This window comes from Corvus moneduloides, chromosome 9 (genome assembly GCF_009650955.1).
Source record: "Corvus moneduloides isolate bCorMon1 chromosome 9, bCorMon1.pri, whole genome shotgun sequence".
Taxonomy (NCBI): domain Eukaryota; kingdom Metazoa; phylum Chordata; class Aves; order Passeriformes; family Corvidae; genus Corvus; species Corvus moneduloides.
Genome location: NC_045484.1, coordinates 14,129,973 through 14,152,258, shown reverse-complemented (window position 1 = coordinate 14,152,258; position 22,286 = coordinate 14,129,973). Strand labels below are relative to the sequence as shown.

At 37.0% G+C, this 22,286-nt stretch overlaps 1 protein-coding gene across 7 annotated transcripts in view; it reads right to left on the bottom strand.

Annotated features, from left to right (window-relative positions):
• DPYD (dihydropyrimidine dehydrogenase) overlaps positions 1 to 22,286 on the bottom strand; it is a 353,872-nt gene that overhangs the window by 304,476 nt on the left and 27,110 nt on the right. For 4 of the 7 annotated variants that reach the window (XM_032117760.1, XM_032117761.1, XM_032117755.1 and 1 more), the window contains exon 3: positions 60 to 142. The exons of the other annotated variants lie outside the window; for them this stretch is intronic. In XM_032117760.1, the coding sequence (XP_031973651.1) occupies positions 60 to 142 (83 nt within the window). The remainder of the gene's footprint in view (positions 1 to 59; positions 143 to 22,286) is intronic. 7 annotated transcript variants of the gene reach the window in all.

Sequence of the window (22,286 nt, the reverse complement as noted above, 5' to 3'; positions counted from 1 at the left end):
TGAAGAATGACTCTTTCTTTACCACATCTGTGACTGTTGCTATGGTGACCCAGACTTACCTCATTGCTTCTCGAAGTGCTCCTCGCTCACTAAGAGTCGTGTGCTTGATGTCATCAAAATTATTTTCCAGTTTCTCACAGTTCTGCAACAAATGGACATAGCCATGTATAGGTCTTAAACAGTTCATTGTACATGTATTAACAGTATTCAACATCACGCAAACAAAACGGATTCATATTACGTTACATCAAATTATGCATTCTGTTCTAATTACATGGGAGTCATTAAAAAGACATTGAGAACTCAGAATTAAAGTAAACATGAATCTTATTATATGGTCGTCATGGAAATCATCTTATAAATGTTCCATAATGAAATTTATAGAATTTTTACTTTTTTTTCTTTAATTTTTTTTCCCATTTATCTCTATGTGAGGCTACAATGCTACTATACACACAGACAGGAGAAGAGAAATCTAAATGACTGTTTTAGAATTATAATAAAAGTTATAAATTTTGTCCCAACATAATAGTGTTGTTGGAACAAACCAGTCATATTTCATTCCTATTTAATTTTTAAAACATAACAGAAATTGAAAAGATTGTTTACAAACACCTCAACCACAATGTTTTTTTTCAGATTAGAGTTCACCAATATTTCTAAAAGTAATATGAAACCAACAATTTTGTCACAATAAATGAATTAAAACTTTGATATATTCTGTAATTTATTACTAAATGTGTGACTGGTTTCATTACTTCAGAGCACTGATCCTTTTCTTCTGCTGCCACAAAGACAGTAAAATTGATTCAGAAGATGCTGGGAAGTGCAGTAATTTGTGTCTGTGCAAAGTGAATCTGAAATACCAGCGAACAAAAATTCTCTAATCATCTGCATCTTCCACAGGATTTTTATATTCTCTTGAGGCTTCATCAATACAGGAGGCTTTTAGGTTATCCCTGTCTTCCACAACAACTTTCTCCAATACCAAAAGTTACCTCTGGGAGGCATAATTTTGCCATATGGGTGTAAAAGAAACAAGTTGCAAGCGGAACAGTTCCTATTGCTAACAACCTCAAAGGCAGGATTGTCAGGCTCTGTATGTAGCCATAATTTTCAAGACATTATGGGCACTATTATTTGGTCACATTGCTTTCATAGTATTTAGTAAGTGAATTAATTTTTAAGACCACATCTTAAAACTAGTTACAATAAATACAGTAAGAGTTACCTATTGTTTTTTCTTTTTTGCATTGATTCTTTATTTTTATAATTACATTCAATCTGAGGCTACAAAAGCATCACTGTAGAGGAAATTATTAGATTCTTGTAAATGACCTAGCAAGATATTTTAGCGTGTCCAATTAACATTTAAACGATCATTATTTTTAGATAAGATTACAGACCTTTTAATACAAAGTTTTAATGCTTTAATAATACATTTCTGAGCAGAAAATTTAACAGAGCTATACATATTTGGATCTTTTGACATCTTTTTTCTCCTTTGTAAAAAACTCCATATGTCACAGTAATTCTTGTCCCACGGTTAATGTGATTTTTTTTGCTTGTTTGTTTATATTATAATCAGTTGTCCTTTGCAAAGCAAAATCATACTCAAAGAGTCAAAGGGATTGCAAAATAAAGATATGGAAGCTATACAATGAAGTATTCCATTATTCAGATCAGCATACACTGACCTTCAGCTCCAAGCATGCACAGGCAGGCCATTCTTTTAAAATAGATAAAAGAAATCCAAATCAACAGTACTAATTATTGAAGGATCCTCGATGCATCAATACTAAGCTGAAAGTACCTATGCAAGCAAAATTAAACCTCCCATCCTCCAGGAAAATAGAAGTCAAAGGAAACATAATCTGGAAAATTGCTCCAAGAGCCAATGTTTTAACAATCCTGTTTCACCAGCACCTCAGGACAGGTTCAGAAAATCTGAGCATCACACAATTCATTCTTGACCTTGTGATATAAAGCATGTAAAAATGACAGACAATCCAAGGCATACAGATTTTTATCAAACACAACTATCTTGTCCCAAGATTGTACAAGTTAAAATAACTGGTCCTATCCATGTAGAAAATGCTGAAATGAGAAAATTCCGTTGATATTTCTTTGTCTATATAGACCATACTGTGTTAATTGGCTGAAAGACAACAAAGGTGGCCCATATCTAAAGAAAATGCTGTGATCATTTAGCCTTAAACAAAAATACTCCATGTCAACTATACACCCAATGCAAAAATGAACAGATAACCCAGAACAAAAAAAAACCAAACTGAAAAAAAAATTACACTCAAAGAATAGATGATGTACCAATTCACTTGGCAAGAAGATGAACTTATTTCTACCGTTTCTGAGAATTGTTTCTGCACAGAATCTTTCTCAACTACTTCAGCCAAATAGCTCTCATGCAAGGTACAGTAGTTGGAGAGTCACTAGGAGAAAATGTGCTAAAACCTGAGCCAGAAGCAAACTCATGAAAGAAAATGACCTCACAGGACCATGTCATCAGTTACTGCATACATACTGAACAGGAGAGTACGCAAATGCTGATCACACCCACGGCTTTTCCACTCATCCAAGCATGCCTGATCCTCTCAGAGGAAGCAGAAAAGGGTGTCTGAAATATCAAATGCAGGCATAGCTACAGGTGCATAGATGGCACTTCATGTGTCTGAGTATCAGTTCACATGCGATACTTGTAGATCATCCAAAAGGATATCAGTTTCTGAGAAAGGCTACCAATACCAGTGAAATTGTAAGCATGAGAGTACTCTGAAAAATATGTCTGGGAAATGAGGAAATTTCAGTAGACCATGACCAGGGTGAGCTTTACATTCTGAAGTATTAAATCAGTAGCAAAATTTGAGCTCATTTGATTATCCGTGCTATCAAATAACTCATATGTATAAACATATTGCATAGGGCAGTATATTGTGGCCCACAATATTTCACAGACTTAAGTATAATGAGCAATTCAAGTCCAAGGTGTTTCATTTTGAGCAGCAGCTAAAGTAAAAAAATCAAATTGCAAGCAGTGAAAAAATTGCTTTTGGTGGCTCACTGCCAAGTGATTTTTTTGTGGATATAGATACAGTCTAGAAGTTTTAACTCTATGATTCAATAATTATACAGCAATCTATATGTTATCCCTTTTGGTAGATCTATAGTTCTGTATGACACTAAATTAAATATCACCCTTGAGAAGTCTGGGAGGAAAAGTAAGTACAGAGTTGCAATTAGGGACATGGTCATCATAAGTTGAAATACCATTACATGTAAAAATGCCACTGAAGTCTAAATGCTGCTTCTTATAGGATTCTAGGATAAATACTTAGAATTTTTTTAGTGTAACAAAAAGCAAGAGTGGGAAGCAAGTATTTATATTTTATATATAAATAAATGGCTTATTTATCATATGAGATCTTAAGCTTCATGACTAGTTAAAAATGGAGATGTAGGCTGGATATCCACAACTATCTGTGGCATCACACACAGCATACTGGTAAAATGTATAATCAGAAATGAGAAAGATGAATAATGAGTGTATCTTCGAAGATGAGAAAGAAGGAAGATTAATGAACAAGTTGAAAAGCTTTTCCTCTCATAACCACAAAAATACAACTTCTTCCTGCTATAATTTATTTTTGTTAATAAAATAAACTCCAAGCTCTGGGAGCAAAGACTATGTGCTCACAGTTCCATATTTGCAGTTAAGTGACAAGGCCAAAATACTCTGACTGAAGTAACAATCTAGCTCAAGTAAGAATAGAAATAAAGAAACCCTCTAGTTTTAAATAAAAACCTCGGATCGTCTGGCAAAAGTGAAGTTACACTTTTTAAAACCCATCTCTCAACATTCATCATCTTAGGTTTCTTGCATATGTTTCTGTCTTAGATGAAAAAGCTTTCTTTGTTGACTTATTGGAAAAGCAATTCTTCATTTGGCCCCTTGGGTCAAATGAAGAACTTTGCAGAAGTAGCTCAGAAACCAACTGCAGCCTATTGCCTGGTGTCACCAGTGAGTATCTCCTAAACCACGAAAGCACTTCTGCCTCTGCTCTGCCACAACAGAAGCAAGAGTCATGAGAAGACCATAACTCAAACTTGCTCATTCTGTGATACAGTAGGGCTAAATATGACCCCACTTCCACTGAAATCAACCGTAACTCCTCTAACCATCAAAACAAGAGTGAGATCACACTAAGCCATATCCTGCTACTTTAAATCTATCCTGAAATACTTCACAGAAGACTTTCAAAATTACAGATAATGTCTCTACACACATTTTGAGATAGTTGAGAAATAACATCTTTTGTACTGACAACAGCATAAGACCTATTCTAAGGCAGCCTGCACCACTGAAGTAGATCTCTTATCCTTGTTGATACACTGCCAAATTAAAAGCCATACTTGAAATACCATCTCTCTCATCTGTGAAAAAGGTTTTTAAGGTAAGTACTAGGCTTGCTGAATTCTTGGAATTTGTTGCTTCCGCATGGTTTTAGAACGTTTTCTTAGCTTGAGTAAATCTCACATTTTTAATGTCAAACATTCTGTGTATTAAACATAAGGAATGTACAGTAATTGAAAGACAGAACAGCTCTCAACTGTACAATTTTTTATTTACTGTTTCCTACTGTTTATGCAGACAAATTTAATTTATTAAGTGTATTTGTACCTAGATTTCTGAGTCCTTAGAATGAAACAACCTGGTCCAAATTCTGCAGGATTTAGTAGCTCTGATATTTTAACTCATTATGTTTAAGGAGGTAGGTTCCAACAACAGATTACCAAAACTGTTGGGGACCTATAGAATCTACTGTAAATACCTACATCCTGTACAGATTCAGCAAGAACATTCTCAAGTTTTGGTTCAAAAAGTCCCTAAAACTTCAAGTTCCACACATGCTACAAGGGTGACCACATTAGCTAGCTCTTCTGAAAATGTTAGCCATACTGCAGAAGTGATCTCCTTTAACAAAATTGTAACAAAATTTGTTGTACTTTCAGGGGACTTGGTAAAAAAGTGTAGAGAGCTGCTTTTTGTATTGATCTTCTTATCGATATATATGAAATCTTAACACAAATAATTCCTTATTCTAGAAATGTGAATTATTTCATCAGCAGAAAACTTCAGAAATAACTAACTTGTGTTTTATAAACCTAAAGCAACACTATAATAGTAATTTAAACTGTAATATATTGCTGCAAGGATAATTATTAAGGGAAAACACAGCTGACATTTTCTGATTTATGCACACAATCAGAGATGGAGTCCAAGGACTGTGACATAATTATCTTCATGCTAACAATTTTTGTAAATCTCTTGACAGAATTTTAGCTAATTTTAAAATGCCTTCTGAAGATTAGCACTTAAAACTGTTGGGGAAAATAGCACAATTTATTAGCAAGGGTATAATTGTAAACCTTCCAAATACTCATTGTGAATATCATTTAGACAGTAACTCCTGCTTTAGCAGCTGGTATATAAGACTCCAGTTTATGGAATCTTGAAACAACAGAGAGAGTAGAATCTAATTAAACGGGATTACATGCCAAAAAAAATTATTAAAAACAGACTAATAGTCAATTGTTATGAATTTGAAATAGCACATCTACTTCTTTTGATGTGAACTGTGCTTTATTTCAATGAAACCTAAATATTCTTAGCAGACTCCTCTCTTGATTTGGAACAGACTGTCTTTCTACACTGAAACAACACAAAAAGCTAAATGGTTCCATTGATCTTCTCTCACAGACTTAAGCACTCATCTGCTATAGGGTAAAATGACTTACAAATATTGCATTTATTTTAATGTTATTCAAGAGCCAATAGCTGTATTCCATACAGGAAGCCTCCTGAAACTGTCTTCATACTGAGCAACTAAACAAAACTGATGCTATTTGCCAGAGGGCCCTACCTTAAGAGCAGTCTTAAAAACTAAACACGTAAAAGGACTGTTTGATGCTATCTGTAACATATGATGATCTTTTCAATATCTGCTTACTAAATTCCTTCTTCCTATTTGTTGTGACTCATTCTCAAGGGGTTCTTTTTCCAAAAAGGGGAAAAAAGCAGCTTAAAACTGCTAACTGACCAGCTGTTCACAAAGGAAAAACAGATCCTTTTAAAAATTTTTTTTAAATACACACATATTCCTAATATCTGCAGAAAGTATATTGAGCCCTCAGGTATTTACATAACATTTGACAGCATGCCATTCACAAAACATTCATTATAACAAATCTTCATTACATGATACAGCCATATTGGCCAGACAAGCTCTTAGAAAAATATAGATATTAGTACATCCAAAAAAGCAGAATTCCAACAGAAAACCAGCCTAAGTGGTAGGAATCAAATAAAAATCAATAGAAAAAAATCATTGAATAGAATTGTGGGAGGCTTTAATCAATGCCTTATTAGCATAACCATGTTTGTTTTCTCAGAGGTTTTTTAGAGGTATATTAATTTAAGGCACTTATAAAAAAATAGCACGCATGCAAACTCAAGAACAAGTATCACATTTTCTCCACAAATGGGAATATACTGCTAATACAGGATTCATACCAGGAAATACTGATGCATGTGCTATTTTCTGAAACCGCAAGTGTGGTGTTTTGTTAATAATTACCAGAAATACTGTTAATGCAACTGGAAATTCTGAAGTGAAAGCAGAAATTTTGGATTTTTTTAACTCTTTCCAGTTTAAAATATGGCACATTTAATCCTTAAAGACGGGTAATCATATAGAAGTTAATTACTTGTTAAACATAGTTAACACTTTAGTTTGCAATTTTACTGGGGCTGTGAAAGATGTTCAGTTCTGAGATGGCATTCTGCTAACTTCCTTTTCATGCTGTTTCACGCACAAATTTCAAGTGGCAAATTTATCACAGCCTTCATGTTCACATAAGGGTATGGTATCTTGCTTGAATTCAACCTGCTGTTGTCAGAGCAGATGCAGACACCACGTGTTTTGGCAATGGGTAACACATCAGATAGTACTGATACAGGGAGGGTGAGAAAAAACATTCTGAAAGGACCAAGCATGTAACACAAAGAACAGTAGAGCAAGGAACTCTAAAGAATAAAGAGCTACAAAAGATATGCAAGAAACCAGAGGCACAGCTGGAAATAATAATGGAGCAGAGAACACAGGTGATGCCACTAACTAGACAGGACAATTTATAATGCTCCTTCTTTTGTGACTCAGCTTTAAAAGACAGAGAAAACTTTCAGGGAGGAAAAAAAATAAAAGGAAAACCTTTGCCTCTCTCACATTTTTCTTTCTCTTCTTAAAACAAATGTTAATCAGTAGATGAATGAGAAGACTTGGCAACAAGCTACTGGTCCCTCTGCATCTGAAGGGACACTTGTAAGACTGCTTCCCTTTATGGGATAGTGTTCTGTAGCAGGGAACAATATACATCATGTCTTAGAATATCAAAAGCTTCATCTAAATACAGTTTCTTTTTTAATGTGGCTGTAGTCCTGCCTTTTTTCTCTTGGAGACCCTGGTATTCTCAACATGAATTTACAATCTAATTCTTTAAGAGCATGAAGTTTAAATAAAGAGACACAGGCTCTTCACAGAATTTCTAAATATACTATTTCTACTTGATAGTGAAAATATAACTAATGACTAAGAAAAAAAAACATCCCAAATGCTGTACTCCCTTCCCCTCCTATTACTTTCACATACCTCAACCCTGCTTGCTTTTCTCTTGGGATTCTTTACTCTGCTTAGGCAAATATTCCCTTGACTCATTGAGATTAAATAAAATGAGAGTATGCAGGTAAAGACCAGACTCATATTGAGAATTAACATTTACAGAGCTCATAACCTGGGAAAAAAGGAAGAATCTTTAAAAGGTAGGTAGAACTGTACTCCTAAGGAACAGATTATGTTCTTGACCTTCAACAAAGAGCATAAGGAAATACTCATACCCAAAAGCCCTTGCTCTTTTAGAACCCAAATGACCAAGAATTTAAGGAATTAACCCCACATATTTGAGAGAACTAACTTACAGGATACCTCTTATTTTTCATGCATAGATATAGAATTATCAAATATAAAAGTTTTTTAAAAATTAAAGTTATAATTAAATGCTTAAACACCATCCTGAAACAGTATGGTCCTGTCTTATGTAGTGGAATAAAAGCAAATTATATATAACAGGCTTGCTTCCTCAGCCCAAGATGCCACCTGTCATCTCTTACATGGCACATTTTATTGTCCAACAGCAGTATTTTTCAGACAGGCTACAACAAAACATCTTCTTTCATCTTGCTGTTGCCTCAATAGTAAAAAAAAAAAAAGAAATAACAATTTTCCCAACAAGTTCTGCAGAACCTAATCTGCTTTAGCTATTTATCATGGCTTCACATAAGGTTCTTGCCAAAAAAACTGCATTTGGGTAGGGGAGAGTTAATTTTCTTCATAGCAGCTGCTCTGGGGCTGTGTTTTGGATTTCTGCTGAAAACAGTGTTGATAACACAGCGATATTTTACCTATTGCTGAGCAGCACTTACACAGCATCGAGACCCCAAGCGAGGAGGCTGGGAGTGCACAAGGAGTTGGGGAGAACACAGCCAGAACAGCTGACCCCAACTGACCATAGGGATATCCCAGATCATATGGAGTCATCATCAGCACATAAAGCTGGGGGAAGAAGAAGAAGGAAGGAGGTTCAGAGTGGTTACTCTTTGCAATATGGTTTAGTGGGCATGGTGGTATCTAGTTGAAGGTTGGAGCTGATCATCTTGGAGGTCTTTTCCAACTTTAATGATTCAGTGATTGGTGTTTGTCTTCCCAAGTCACCATTATGTGCAGTTTGGCCTTCCTGGACGTGGCTGAACACCTGCCTGCCACGGGAAGTACTGAATGTATTCTTTGCTTTGCTTGCATGTGCAGCTTTTGCTTTACCTACTAAACTGTCTATGTCTCAACTCACAAGTTTTCTCACTTTTACCCTTCTGATTGTCTCTCCCATCCCACCAGGGGGGAGTGAGCAAGTGGCTGTGTGGTGCTTAGTTGCCAGCTGGGGTTAAGCCACAACAGCAAGGTCATACCAAGGTCCATCTCTCCTGATCTTACAGATCACCTAGATTGTATCTATGGACAGTCATAGAAACATGTGCACTGCCCCCTTCCATGTGTGCTCCTAATTCTCCCCAACATCTAAAAGACTTACATAAAATAATATTTAATTCCCCCGGAAAGAGCCTGAAGAGTTGCTAAATACAATGCCAACATCTGAGTAACTGGTCACAGTACCAAGGGATTAGACTCATATAGAGTGAACACTGTAGGATTTATGACTTCTGGGCTCCAAGCAACCCAATGTTTCTGTCTGGCAGAAGGAGTGGGGGAAATCCTATTCTCTGCTTAGCTTAGCAGAAGAAAACAGCAACATGTGAAATACTTCACTGCTGTGACTAAAATGAGTCCACAAAAAATATTACTAAGATACCACCAGGTATCTGACCAGGTGAATTATGCAGAGAAGAGTATATACACCTCTATTCTGGCTTACCGTGTTATCTAAAATTAGGATTGCAGCATCAGTATCACATTGCTACTTAGGTAGCAATGAAACAAAGCAAAATATGAAATTGACACTAAATTTCCTCAGAGGAATAATTGGAAATATTCAGTTCACTTGAGAAGTATCTATCCAAGTCAATGAAATAAGTATTAGGAAAAAGGCTGCAGACAGTAAACCACAACCCTTGTATCAAGACCTTGGTGCAGTTGGGTAACATGCTGGCATTTTGTTTCAGATTTTCCATCACTATCATTGTTCATCAAAGCCTGAAGAATTATTTGACTTTAAATAATCTGAAGTTCATTCATGAACTATGGACACCAATATGCAAACACCCAACAAAATGTAACCTCAGCTCTTATGTTTTTAACTGTATGTTGACTCAGAAGTAACTGTAGATGACAGGAGATATGTCACGAGAAGATATATAAGTGAGTTGACAAATCACATATCTTTGGGGAAAAAAATTGGCTGTAATTTCTGCTCTCTTTCCATTATCTTTGAGATTCAAAAGACATGTCCTTGTGCTGAGATGTCTACAAAAGCCAAGTATTTAAACACGTTATATATTAATTGCCATCTAAAATACCTAAATATGAGAGGAACATTTCCTATCTTTTTCTGTTTTCAAAATCCCATATAGAAAAATAAATTGAGAAAAGACTATTATAATTATAAGCATTCTTTACTGTGCTTAGCAGTGACTCGTATCTCATACCTTATTGCAAAAGATACAGTAACACAGAGACCTCAGACTCTGTAATATATATAGAGTCAGAAAAAACAAATGGAAGTGCAAACTGAAAAAAAAAAAGGAAAGCAAGAATAAGAATGCAGAAAGAATCACAAAGCTGTTTAAGAGTCAACACAACTACCTATTTTTAAGTATCATGCATCAAGCCAAGTTAGTCAAAACAAAAGCTTACACTCATTGCTAAGAAGGCGGAAAGTCAAGTCTCGGTGGGGAGGGTGTGGGAAAGGAACAACAAAGTAGGACAGTACAAACACTTAAAATGCTTTTTCCCTCTCAAAAAAATACTCAGAAAAATCAGAGGTATGAGGCTATTACAATGGTTGCAGATCCTATGAAGTTACCACCATCTGCTGCGCCATCTATTTACAGACACACAGGCATAATCAAAAATTAGGGAAAACTGCTCAAATGAGTGCAACCTTCTTTGAAGATACCATGCATGTTTAACAAGCTTTAGAATCTTCCAATAGAAATTTAAGAAAATAAGTAGTATGGATTTATCTTCTGTAAGAAACTATGGGAACAAGAACTTTCCTATACACAGAAATGAACAGGGTTTATGAGTAGCTACATCGTTCAGCAAGGCATCCAAAAGAGCATTAAGAGAATGCTGCTGTAATGCTTGTTTATTCACATGTAGCTTGAAAACAACATCCAGGATAAATATATTGCCTCAGGTCTCAGTTCCATTTACCAGGTTAGCGACAAGACCACTAAATACTCAATATCTCAGTATGGCACTATGCACTCTTCTAGTTCTGTGTTAGGGCCCTCCCCCCCTGCCGTGGGGTCCTGGAGAGGGGCCCTGGGGGGAGGCACGGGGTTTCCCTGCCCCTGGTCAGCCTCGTTCCCCGTTGGTTGGTTTGTGTCCCCTGCGCGGGCAAGGACCCGCGGGTGCCGTGATTGCCACAGGTCCTCTGCAGAGCCCCGGCCATGCGGCTGGGGAAATAAACATCTCTGAAACATCTATCAAGAATCAGCCCATATATATTCTTTTCCCTGGGCCTCTTTGTCTGATACACGTGTTGCCGTATCCGTACTGTAACAAATGGTGGTGAATGCCAGCAGAACGATCCCCGATCCCTAAGCTACTGATTTGTGAGTAAGCTCTAGAAACTCTGGATTTCTCCTCTTGTTTTTGTTTTGCTATTCCATATCTAAACTATGGAGGAACCGTGGAAAGACTCATGGATCTCAGAGCCACATACGGACATTTATCTTAAACTTGGAAAGATTCTTGAACAACGATTTGTAAATTTTAGCTTAATTCAAGCTCAAAAGAAACTGAAACACTTCCTGGCATGGTTAAGAACTTTTTCTACATTTCTTGGGATCTGATTCTTACCAAAGACTTTTGGAAGACGGTTTGGACACAGTTAATTTCTGAGTTAAAATATATGCTGATGGAAGAATATTTTTGTGAATATTATTTAATTACCGAGACTGTTGAACAATGTCAGCTGTGTCCTTGCGAAGTTAAAACTGCTTCAGGGACCGTGAGAGCCAGGCCACGTGGACCGAGCGCTCTCTGAGCAGCAGCGAGGCAGTTCCCGCGCGCGGGCAGAGCGACGTGAGCCGCAGTGTCGGCAGCGGAGCGAGGCTCGCCGGGAGCCCGCCCGGCCCCGCGTGGTGGAGCGAGCCCCGTGAACACCTGACCAAGAGGAGTGGCGCGCAGGCAGCGGTGGCGGTGGAGCGGAGCTGCGCCCAGCTGAAACATGCACTGGAGCAGGGCGTGGGGGAGTCATCGCTAGGGGGCCTGGCCGAGACGTGGGTGTGGCCCCAGGCAGCGGCAGCGCAGCTGAGAGCAGAGGCAGCGGAGCACAGAGAGCTGAGCGGCGCGGCCCGGCCCAGCCCGCGCAGCCCCAAATGTGACCCCGGGAAGAGCGCGCAGGCACGAGCAGCCCCAACAATTCCAACACAGGAGCGAGCGAAAGAGAAAGCAAAAACGCAGCGAGACAGAAAACTGCAGCCACTCCGAAAAAAGAAAAAATCACCATAGCTAAGGTTTCAGGAATAGTAAAATGGTATAATGTTAAACAAAATTACGGTTTTATAACAAGATGTGACAACCAAGAAGACATATTAGTTCATAGAACTGCTATTAAAAAGAATAACCCTGAAAAATACATCCCAAGTGTAGGAAATGGGGAAGTTGTACAATTTGATATAGTGCAAGGAAAGAAGGGTTTACAAGCAGCAAATGTTACTGGGCCTGGAGGTATTCCCGTCAAAGGCAGCCATTATGCACAAAATTATAAACAATATCCATCCCAGCAACTTCCCTACCCACAACCTACTTTCCCCTTTTACCCTATACCCAATATGAACCCTTTCCTAAGTTTACCCCATCCCCAGTTTATTCCTAATCCGTTTTTCACCCCATGGCTTCCCTATATAATTCTCTTTCCCTACAACTCCTCTCCGACGCCGAGGGGGAGATGAAAAGGGGGAGGGAAGAAATTAAACCCTCTCCTGCCTCAGTTTCCCCACAAAGCATGCCCGGAGAGTCCTGTCTCCCTTCTGTCAGCCTTAAGATGTTCCAGAGAATCTGTCTGGACATTTAAAGACTCAGGAGGATGGCTTATTTTGTTTTGAAACTGTTCTTGTTATGTTTATCCAGTTGTTTTCAATGTTAAGTTCTAAATCTCTTTCTGTTAAAAATAAATGGGTGAAGTGTTGGGGTCCCTTCCCCCCTGCCATGTAGCCCTGGGAGAGGGGCCCTGGGGGGAGGCACGGCGTTTCCCTGCCCCTGCTCAGCCTCGTTCCCCATTGGTTGTTTTGTGTTCCCCTGCGCGGGCAGAAGGACCCTCGGGTCCCGTGATTGCCACAGATCCTCCGCAGAGCCCCGGCCATGCGGCTGGAGAAATAAACATCTTTCTGAAACATCTATCAAGAATCAGCCCATATATATTTCTTTTCCACGGGCCTCGTTGTTTGATACATTGTGTTGCAGTATCTGTACTGTAACAGTTCTGTGTCTCATTTACTATCTCCTGTAAGATTTTTACTCCTTTGGAAGCTTCCATGTCTCAATCCGATTAGTTTTCTTCTCCCAAAACCTTATGGCCAGCCTTCAGGCTGCTGTATTCCCCTTCTTGTCAGTCTCTTGAAAATTGCTATGTTCAAGCTGAGGTGAACAATACAAGCATGCCCCAAAGCACTAGCCAAGCACCTTCCCAGCAATTCCCAAGCAATCAGGGCCATATAGAGCCAAGATATATCAGAAGAGAACTGCAATGCAAGACTCCTTGATTTGAATTTGGCTTAGCACTCTTTGGAGGAGTCTAATTCAGGTCCCACAAACACTGCTCAAGACATTTGGCCCAGGTAGCACAGCTCCTGAGCTAATTAAATGGGTCTCCCAGCCAGGCTGTCTCTGTCACAGAATTTTCCTCACATTGCTATGCTATTCAAGCCGGTAAATGGCTCCAACTATTGCAAGTGAAGGCCTTTTAGTTCCCTGAACACTGCACAGGACAGATTGCCCCTGCTTATTCTGTTTAACTTGGAGAGTATGAATAACCCACTCCCTCTATGCAACCAGCGCTTAACCTAGCACCCTGAGTATAACCACACACATTTTTTCAATAAAATGCAATAACCTAGTTTTGAAAATGTTATTTCAAAACAGACAGACTGAATAATTTCTAAATAACACTGAAACTCTTACTTTAAATTATTTTTCCTCTCTGGGAAACATATTGGACTTATTAATCAGTCCCCAGCTCCTGAGTGTCACTGCTACTATTATATATGTGCAAATAGAGTAATAGGAATGAACAGGATGATGCAAATCAAAAAGAAACAAAAATCATCATTCTTTTAACATTACCAAATTTCTCCCTTTTCTTCTTGAAGTCATTTTTATCTCTGATTTTTAATTCTTATTCCTATGCAGCAGTTTCCCTGTTTCCCTTGTGTATACACTGTTTGAGCTTTCAATTTTTAATTTTTCTTCAATAGTGCCCTATCTTTTCTATTCTTCTTTTTTTTTCATAACTTGGGTTTTTCTCTCCTACTCTTATTTCTTCATGCTTGTTTGCTTTTTCTCCCCTAGTCCTTACTAATTATTTCATGTCTCTCAGTCATTTAATTATGTGTCATGGCTTTTGTTTTCTTACATTTTTATATTGCATTCTTTTATTCCACTCCTGCAGTTCTCTGATTTCTATGTGCTTGCTTAACTATTACCCAAATGGCTCCAAGCAGGACACACTCAAACTGAAGAATAAATAAATTAAAAGAAAAATACTATCTGTGGCCATGTTGTGTTGCTTAGCAACACCCTGTACCTCTCCACAGCTTTTCTAGAGCCCTGGTGGCAACAGAGCTTTTCAGACTTATTGCTACAAATATATGCAAGATCCTTCTCACATTGTTTGTCCATTCACTGACAAATAAATGCAGAGGAAAACATAAATGAGAAAGAAAAACTCCAGAGAAAGCATCAGCAACAGCACAAGAAATGGCCACCTACTCCGATGCACGCTGCCCTCTTGTCTCTCATGTACTCTGTAAAACACATGCAACTTTTATGTTACTGCTGTTCACTAACACTACTGCTGTTACAATCTTTGAGAAACAAAATGTAAATAAGATTTCTTACGCAATTAAAATGTGTTAAATTCAACCAACTCTTAAATAGCTACTGTGGATGCATACCGGCTGAGATTCATTGGCTTCTTCTGAAAGACACTAAAGAAAATAGAGTAGGTAGCCTCCAGATTGTGTAGGGTAGGAAAAATGGTCCAAGCATGGCCAAAAATATAGTGGAATTATAAAGAAAGTGAAGTTTGTTCCCAAAACGTATCGAGTCAATATTAAAAGATTGTCAATATTTGTAATTTCTAATTGCTTCAGATGTGACAGAAGTGAAAGCAAAATGAATCCTCTCCCCCCCCAACCCTTTTCTTTTAAATGCAGGTTTGTGGGCTCAGTCTTCAAAAGTTAGAACTAAATGCTTATTAAGTCCACACATCTCAAAGATTCAGCATTAGCTAGACTGAGTTTCAAAGATACTAAGCTAGTTTCACCGACAGTTGGTTTTTTTGTTCCACAGCAGTGAAAGACTACTTTCAGCAACCAACTACCTCTGAGAAATAAAGTGGATGAAATGATGCTTATTCAAGGCACTAAAACTTTAAGGATATTTGGAGCATTGGAAGAGGAGTCAAAAACTAGAAATGCTAAAACAAAATATAACTACATAATTTAGCTAAGGTCAAACCTATGATGAAGCCCCACAAAATGATGAAAATGTTAACATTGTATTTCTGAAGGGCATCAAAAATTGGTGTTGTTGCTTGGAAATTTTATATATAGCTAAATCGGCCTCAAGGCAATTTGATATCTGCATAGCAGAGCATCAGTAGCAAGTGAAAAGAAAGCAGATCAGAGAGCACATACATTAAAAAGGTACTTAACAGCATCAATTTACATCTATCAGCTACAACTTGTTACTTAGTCAAGACAGGCTGCAAATGAACCATATAGATAAACAAAAGGACAGAAACTAATATTCACAATTAACAATTGTGTACACAATTAACCTCATTCCCAAAGTAATGCTTGTAAAAATAAAAGGCTGAAGTAAGTTACACAGAGTTGGCCAGAGAACACAGAAGAACCCATAGATCATGCAGACCATAAAACAGACACAGGCATTGCATAGTCAAGCACCTAAAGTGCCTAAAAAAGGTTTCAAAACTTTATTTGGCTCCTGCACATACATGCAGAAAACTCAGTTTTAATTATACAATCAGATGCTGTTTTACATAGAAGTGTTTCATGACTTAGAATATAGAACAGAGAGGGCTCACCTAATCATGAGCCTTTCAACATTTGGGCTTAGTGTGCAGCCTTGTTTACTGGCCACTGTTCAGATCCTTACTTGAAGGCAGAACTATTTTTCCCCATGAACATTTCAATGACACTCATCATTATGTATCTGCTGTGATTTAAAAGCAATTTATTCTACATACTATTAATTTTCCCTTTTAACAGGTAACAATCAGCATATTTGTGCTCAGGTACAAATACCTGAGCATGCTCAGACGCCAAAGTCCAAAACATTAAAGCATACAGGGACTAGAAGTGTCAACTTGGACGATCACAGCTAACCTCTTGCTTTCACATTTAGTTCACATTCAGATTTTCTTACCCAGTTGATGGAACCATCACCCTCTGATCAGCTGGTATTTCTAAATCCTCTTCCAGCTTAATTCCAGCCATTAGGCTCCTAGTCATTCTCATCCTCAGCCCTTGGCTGTACAGCCTCCTAATTGCACTATTAAATTTATTCGTATCTTTTTTATTCTAAACTTCAGTGTCACATAGTTCTTTATGATGTTCTAGTCCCTTCTGTATTGACAGTGCCTGTCGACTTTCTTGTAACATGTTCCTAATATTTATGTCAAGCTCATTAATGAAAATATTAAATGCTATGAATCTGAAGACTGATCCTACAACAAGCTCTGCTAAAAGCCCAGCAGATCTTTCTTAAGCACTTGTCACTCTCATTTCCTCTCTAGCCAGTTCCTTTTCCATGCTACTATTCTAATCTAAGCAGATAACATTTCATTATTAATTTTCAAAAATAAAAACTCAAAACCCTTGTCAGTGTCACGATTAATCCGTAAGAATAAAGCCCAATATGCCTTATTCTATCTTCTATTTACCTTAATGCATTTAATAAATCTCTGCTTCAAAATTTGTTTTCGAAGTTTTGCATGCTGCCAATACGAGACCAACAGAGTGAGAGCTGCTCATCAATTCTCTATCTTTTGACATACACAAACTGCACTGGCTATTCTTTAATCAAGTAACATAACTTGCTCTACTACAAAGCTTGTAATTTCACATGTCAATTTTTCTGTGACACTTTTATGTTGTTCTGTCCCTTTGACTTCAAACACAAAACACTCCAAGTTTTCCTTCTGGCCTGTCTGGGGTAATTTCAACTTCTGCACTTGCCTGCCCATTAAGCCACCTCTTGCTTTACTCCCATTTTAATGAAACTAGGACAACAACTTACAAAGACTTAAGACAATACCTAGGATGTTTAATCCTATCTTCACACTGACTTTGCTTGTTATTTTAGTTCTTTTCGTTTAAATAGCTTAAGAATCTTCTACTATTTGTTTTATATAGCTGAATAACCTTTTACTATTTGTTTTAATTTCTTTGACCCAGAGTGACTCAGCTTGACTTTTGAAAGTTCTCATTTTTTCCTCTGTATTTCCTGCTTTGTCAATCAATCCCATTTTTTTTCAACTCCGTATGGGTAATCCTCATAGTCCTAATATTCTTTTTGAAATTGTTTTACAGTTCAGTGTGAAACTATTCTTTACAAATTGGGATTCAAATTCCAAATAACTTTCGTACATTTCAATTAAAAATAATCTTCTCAAAATTAATGTCTTTGAACTGTTTAGGCCAGTTCAGAGATCTAAATAGTTTTTTTAACTTCTCACTTTGTCTAGAAAACAAATTTTGGCAATTCTTCTATTGAATTTATTTGAACTAACTAAAAAAAAATTAATGAACATTATAGTCTGTGTTTATTCTATTACTTCATCCATTTTTTAAATTTAGGGATAAAGTTCATTCAGATACATACCAGAATTAGTAAGAGTTGATACTGTTTAAAATTCTATATTAGTGTTTCTGATTAAATGACTGTTACAAACAAAGCTTGTCAGTTATCACATCAAAGAACACCTGCACCCTACCATTATTAGGATCTGTGGTCTCCAGGCTGTACTTAAAAAGTCAAAGTGTCTTACAATCAATGACGTATCTCTGAAATAGATTACAATCAATTACAAGTACAGAAGTGGTGAGGGTAAAAGAATGAGGATGGTGAGATGATGAGAACTTCAGAAAATATAATTTCAATAGAGATAGGGATCATTCTGGTATGTCTCCTGAGAGTTATACTGATCAGTAAAGGAAAGCAGGAGAAAGTGCAAATCCTATAGATATTCACAAGGGGAACTATTCCTAAGCAAAGCAAAAAAAAAAGAAAAAAAAAACCAAAACCCCACAAAACCACAAACAAACAAAACAAAGCAAACAAAAAACAAACAAAACAAAAACTCACCCAAAAGACTGTTCTTAACACACCTTTGTGATCATACCATTTCTCCCCCCACAGCCTGAAAATCAAAATCATAAAAGCAGGGAAACTATGACATACCTAGAGTAGATAAATTTCTAAGTATAAATGAACTGCATAAACACTGTGGGAATAAAATCAGAAAGTTATGCAAATTTAAGTTAAAAAAGAAGAGGAAAAAATTGTAAAAAAATAGTAAGAAGCTGTTCTAGATACATGAGAAGCAAATAGAAAATGAAGAGAAGTACAGATTATGCACAAAAGAGCAAATAAGTGATGCAGAGTCAACAGCCCTCCCTGCTCTCTTTATGAAGATAGCATGGTATACCCGTAACTACAACTAAAAAAAATTACTTTTAGCAAGAACATGGGATTGCAGGCTTGAGCATGGAAAAAAAGAGGTTTAGGAATTTATTTATTCTTAAACAGATATGATACAGCTCATGTATCACTGAGTCATCGAGGAACTAACTGAAGCAATGCATGGATCACTATCAATTGCATCCACCAGAAGGCTTGTGGTTCCAAAAGGTCAGAAGAGACAGACATAATGCTTCCCTTTAGAGAGGGGGGGGGAAGGAAAAAAAAAAGAATAGAAGAAGTGAAAATAGAAATCATGTCCTCAGGCAGAGAAAATGGAGTACGTTTATTAAAAATTATAAGGTGACATAAAAATTGCCAACATGGGCATGTAAAAACATTGTTAAATCAATCTTATTTTCTGTCTTTAAGAGGATGAACAAACTCCTGAATAACTGGCACCATAGATGTGACAAATCTAGAATAAACTTTTTTTTTTTCCCCTGAGTATTCCACAGCACGTTTTCATAGGCCAACTAAAAATGTAGACTAGATAAAGAAAATATCCAGTGAGTGTGCAACTAACTGAAAAACAACCCCTGGGTTGCTTTCTATTACCAAAAAATAACCAGAATCAAGGTGATTCATGATTCATGCAAGACCTCAGTGACTTGGTTAATTGGAAAAAATTAATGTACTGATGGTTTCTACTGTCGTAATGTTTGGTGGAATAAGGGAAACAGGGAAGGAAGAGATATTAAACATTTTAAAAGGCAAGAAGAAAATTTCAAAATCAAACCAAACTAACGGGTAAGAATTTGGGCCATAAACACAAGATAATCCAACACTCTTGCAGAAGGAACAGCACATGTCTGATAGTTCAGTGGTAAGGCAAATAAATTATTTCACCCTCATTGGTGCTAACTAGGTTCCAGGTGAAATATTGTGTCATTTTTCATCATCATGATTAGAGAAAGATGTAGGAAATTAAAATCTAAAGAAAAGCAAAAAAAAAAGTTTCATAAAACATGACTAGCAAAGAAGAGCTGAAGGAAAATAGAGAACTTCAAGCATATCCAGCAGGAATCTTCCCATATAAAAGAATCTTAGAATGGTTTGGGTTGGAAGGGACCTTAAAGATAATCTAGTCCAAAAAAACCCCAACCTGGCCTTGAATACTTCCAAGGATGGAGCATCCATAGACAGATAAATTGACAGAGAGAGAGAGAGAGATAGTAAAGATTTTATAACAGAATTTATACAAAAAGTGAACAATTATCAATTGTTCTTCAAGTAGTAGTAGAAGATTATGATTTGATCTTCAACAAATAAAATACAGTATATTTTAGGAAAAATTTTGTTGCATTGATTGAACACTAACAAGAACGAGAAGTCTCCTACATCAGGTGCCATTAGAAATGGGTTATACAAATATCTGTCAAGAAATGTCTAGCTGGACTTCAATCCAGAAATTCTTTTAACTACCCCTCCCAAACCTTTATTTTTATGATTCTATGATGAGATTGATTTCTATTTACAACCATTGCCAAATTTAAACCTGCTGTGAGGAAACACTATAGCATATTCTTAGCACAAGAAATGAGTTTCTTATCCTCCCCTCAAGTGATTTTGATCATAAAGTTTCAGTTTTACACTTTCTATTTTTTACCATCTGTTGCATTATTAACATAAACTTTACCAGTCTTGTCTGAATAGTGCATATCCTTTAAAGCACCTATACAGGAAGTCATTTGGATACTTCTTAATTTATTGACTTGCCTTAGCAATGTTAATAACATTCCTCTCAGATGCTACATGAGCAATACTTCAACTTATTTTTCTAAGGAAAAAACAAAGCCATGAATTACAACTTGATTCCATTTCCAAATGGAATGCACGTGGTAGGATCTTTAGCTCTGCAGAAGAAAACATCTTCCACTTCAGTTAGCAATTAAGAAACAGTACATTGTAGTCCTGTTCTTCACATGAGAGGAGAAAAGAAAGTTCTGCTGAGTGATTGTTCCAGATAATTGTTGATTAATCAGGAGTGACTGAGAATGGAAGGAGTAACTGCAGAAAACACATACATGTAACTTTCTCAAGACAGCTGGAACAGGGACATAGCCAGAAAGACTTGTGAGGGAATGTGCCTCAACAAGGAGTCCCTAGCATCTCTGCATACTGAAGAACCCAAAAGATTATTTCTGGTCATTGATTCTCAATAGGATACTATGTCTATTTTCAACACTATATTCAAACAATGTATCAGCTTATAAAACGACAAAGAAATCATTATGAAAATCTCAAATAATTCCTGAGATTCACTACCAAAAATGTAGGAGTTCCTGAAACCAGGACACTACTGTAAGTAAAGAATACTGAATATTGTAAGCGATGAGGCAGTTACCTGCTCTGCGCCTGACTGTACATTGTGATAAAAATGCAGCAGAAACTGACCAAGAGAAGGTTTTTAAAGCTTCTGGACAGCTCTGTTGCATTAACATACTTTTGTAATTTCCAGTCTGTTACACTTCCTTGCTTCAAAGCATGAGGATGTCAGTGTTCTTTTTAAATATAACACAACCACGATTTTTTAAAAGACACAGCTTTTTCTGCCAGCCCTGTTCATTCATACTTAAATCAAGAAAATCTTTTTATATGCATATATGACTGCATTTCTGATATGCATAAAAGAATGAATGGACTGGTACTGAAAAATTTCGTCCAAATACATGGCAAAGATGCAGACAAACTACAAGCGGGGTCTTGTAATGGACACTTCAGTGCAATGTAATATTGGACAGTGCTAGAAGCCCTGCTTAAAATACAGCATTCAGCAAGCTATCCTGCTTCCTTCACACTAAAATTCGTCTCCCAGCTCCGTTTACTTCTACTGAGCAGGTGTCGTCCAGGACCTAGACACTATAAATAGATCTGAAGTGAGTAATTACTAACAGGCTAACAATGGTACAGGATTCTCCAAGAAACAATGTACAAGCACTTAAAATTTCTCAACCTAAAGCTCATGATCCTTTCTAAACAGAGTGGAGAGGGGCTTTCACTATAGAAGAGGAAAGTCTAGTAGACGAAAGAGCGATCTTAGTTTCAGTGTAGGCAATAGCTTAAAAAATAAAATTAAAAAGAAGGTGGGAGTAGAGGGTCTGAAGAAAGAGAAGCTAGTCTTCTTGGTATTTTTTCTGTTTTCCTAAACACCAGGGTAAGACGCCACCTTTATCTCCATCCAGGAACCACAGGAAAGTATACAGAAGTCCACATCTGAAAGTATGTAATACTAAGCAGAAATTGAAAGTTAACAGTGAAGATGGTTTCTGATCCTATCTCTACTCTCATTTACTCAGCTTTAATGAAGGAGAACAAGTTGGATTTACCTAGAATTCAGCACTTTCAGCAGACAGGCGTTTTTCATTTTGTCATGTAAGTATGTGCAAAACGAAACAATCTGCAGCTCTGAAACACTTCCGCTTTGAAATGGTTAAGATCAGAAATACACCTGGAACTAAATGCTGCTCACTAAATGGCGAATGC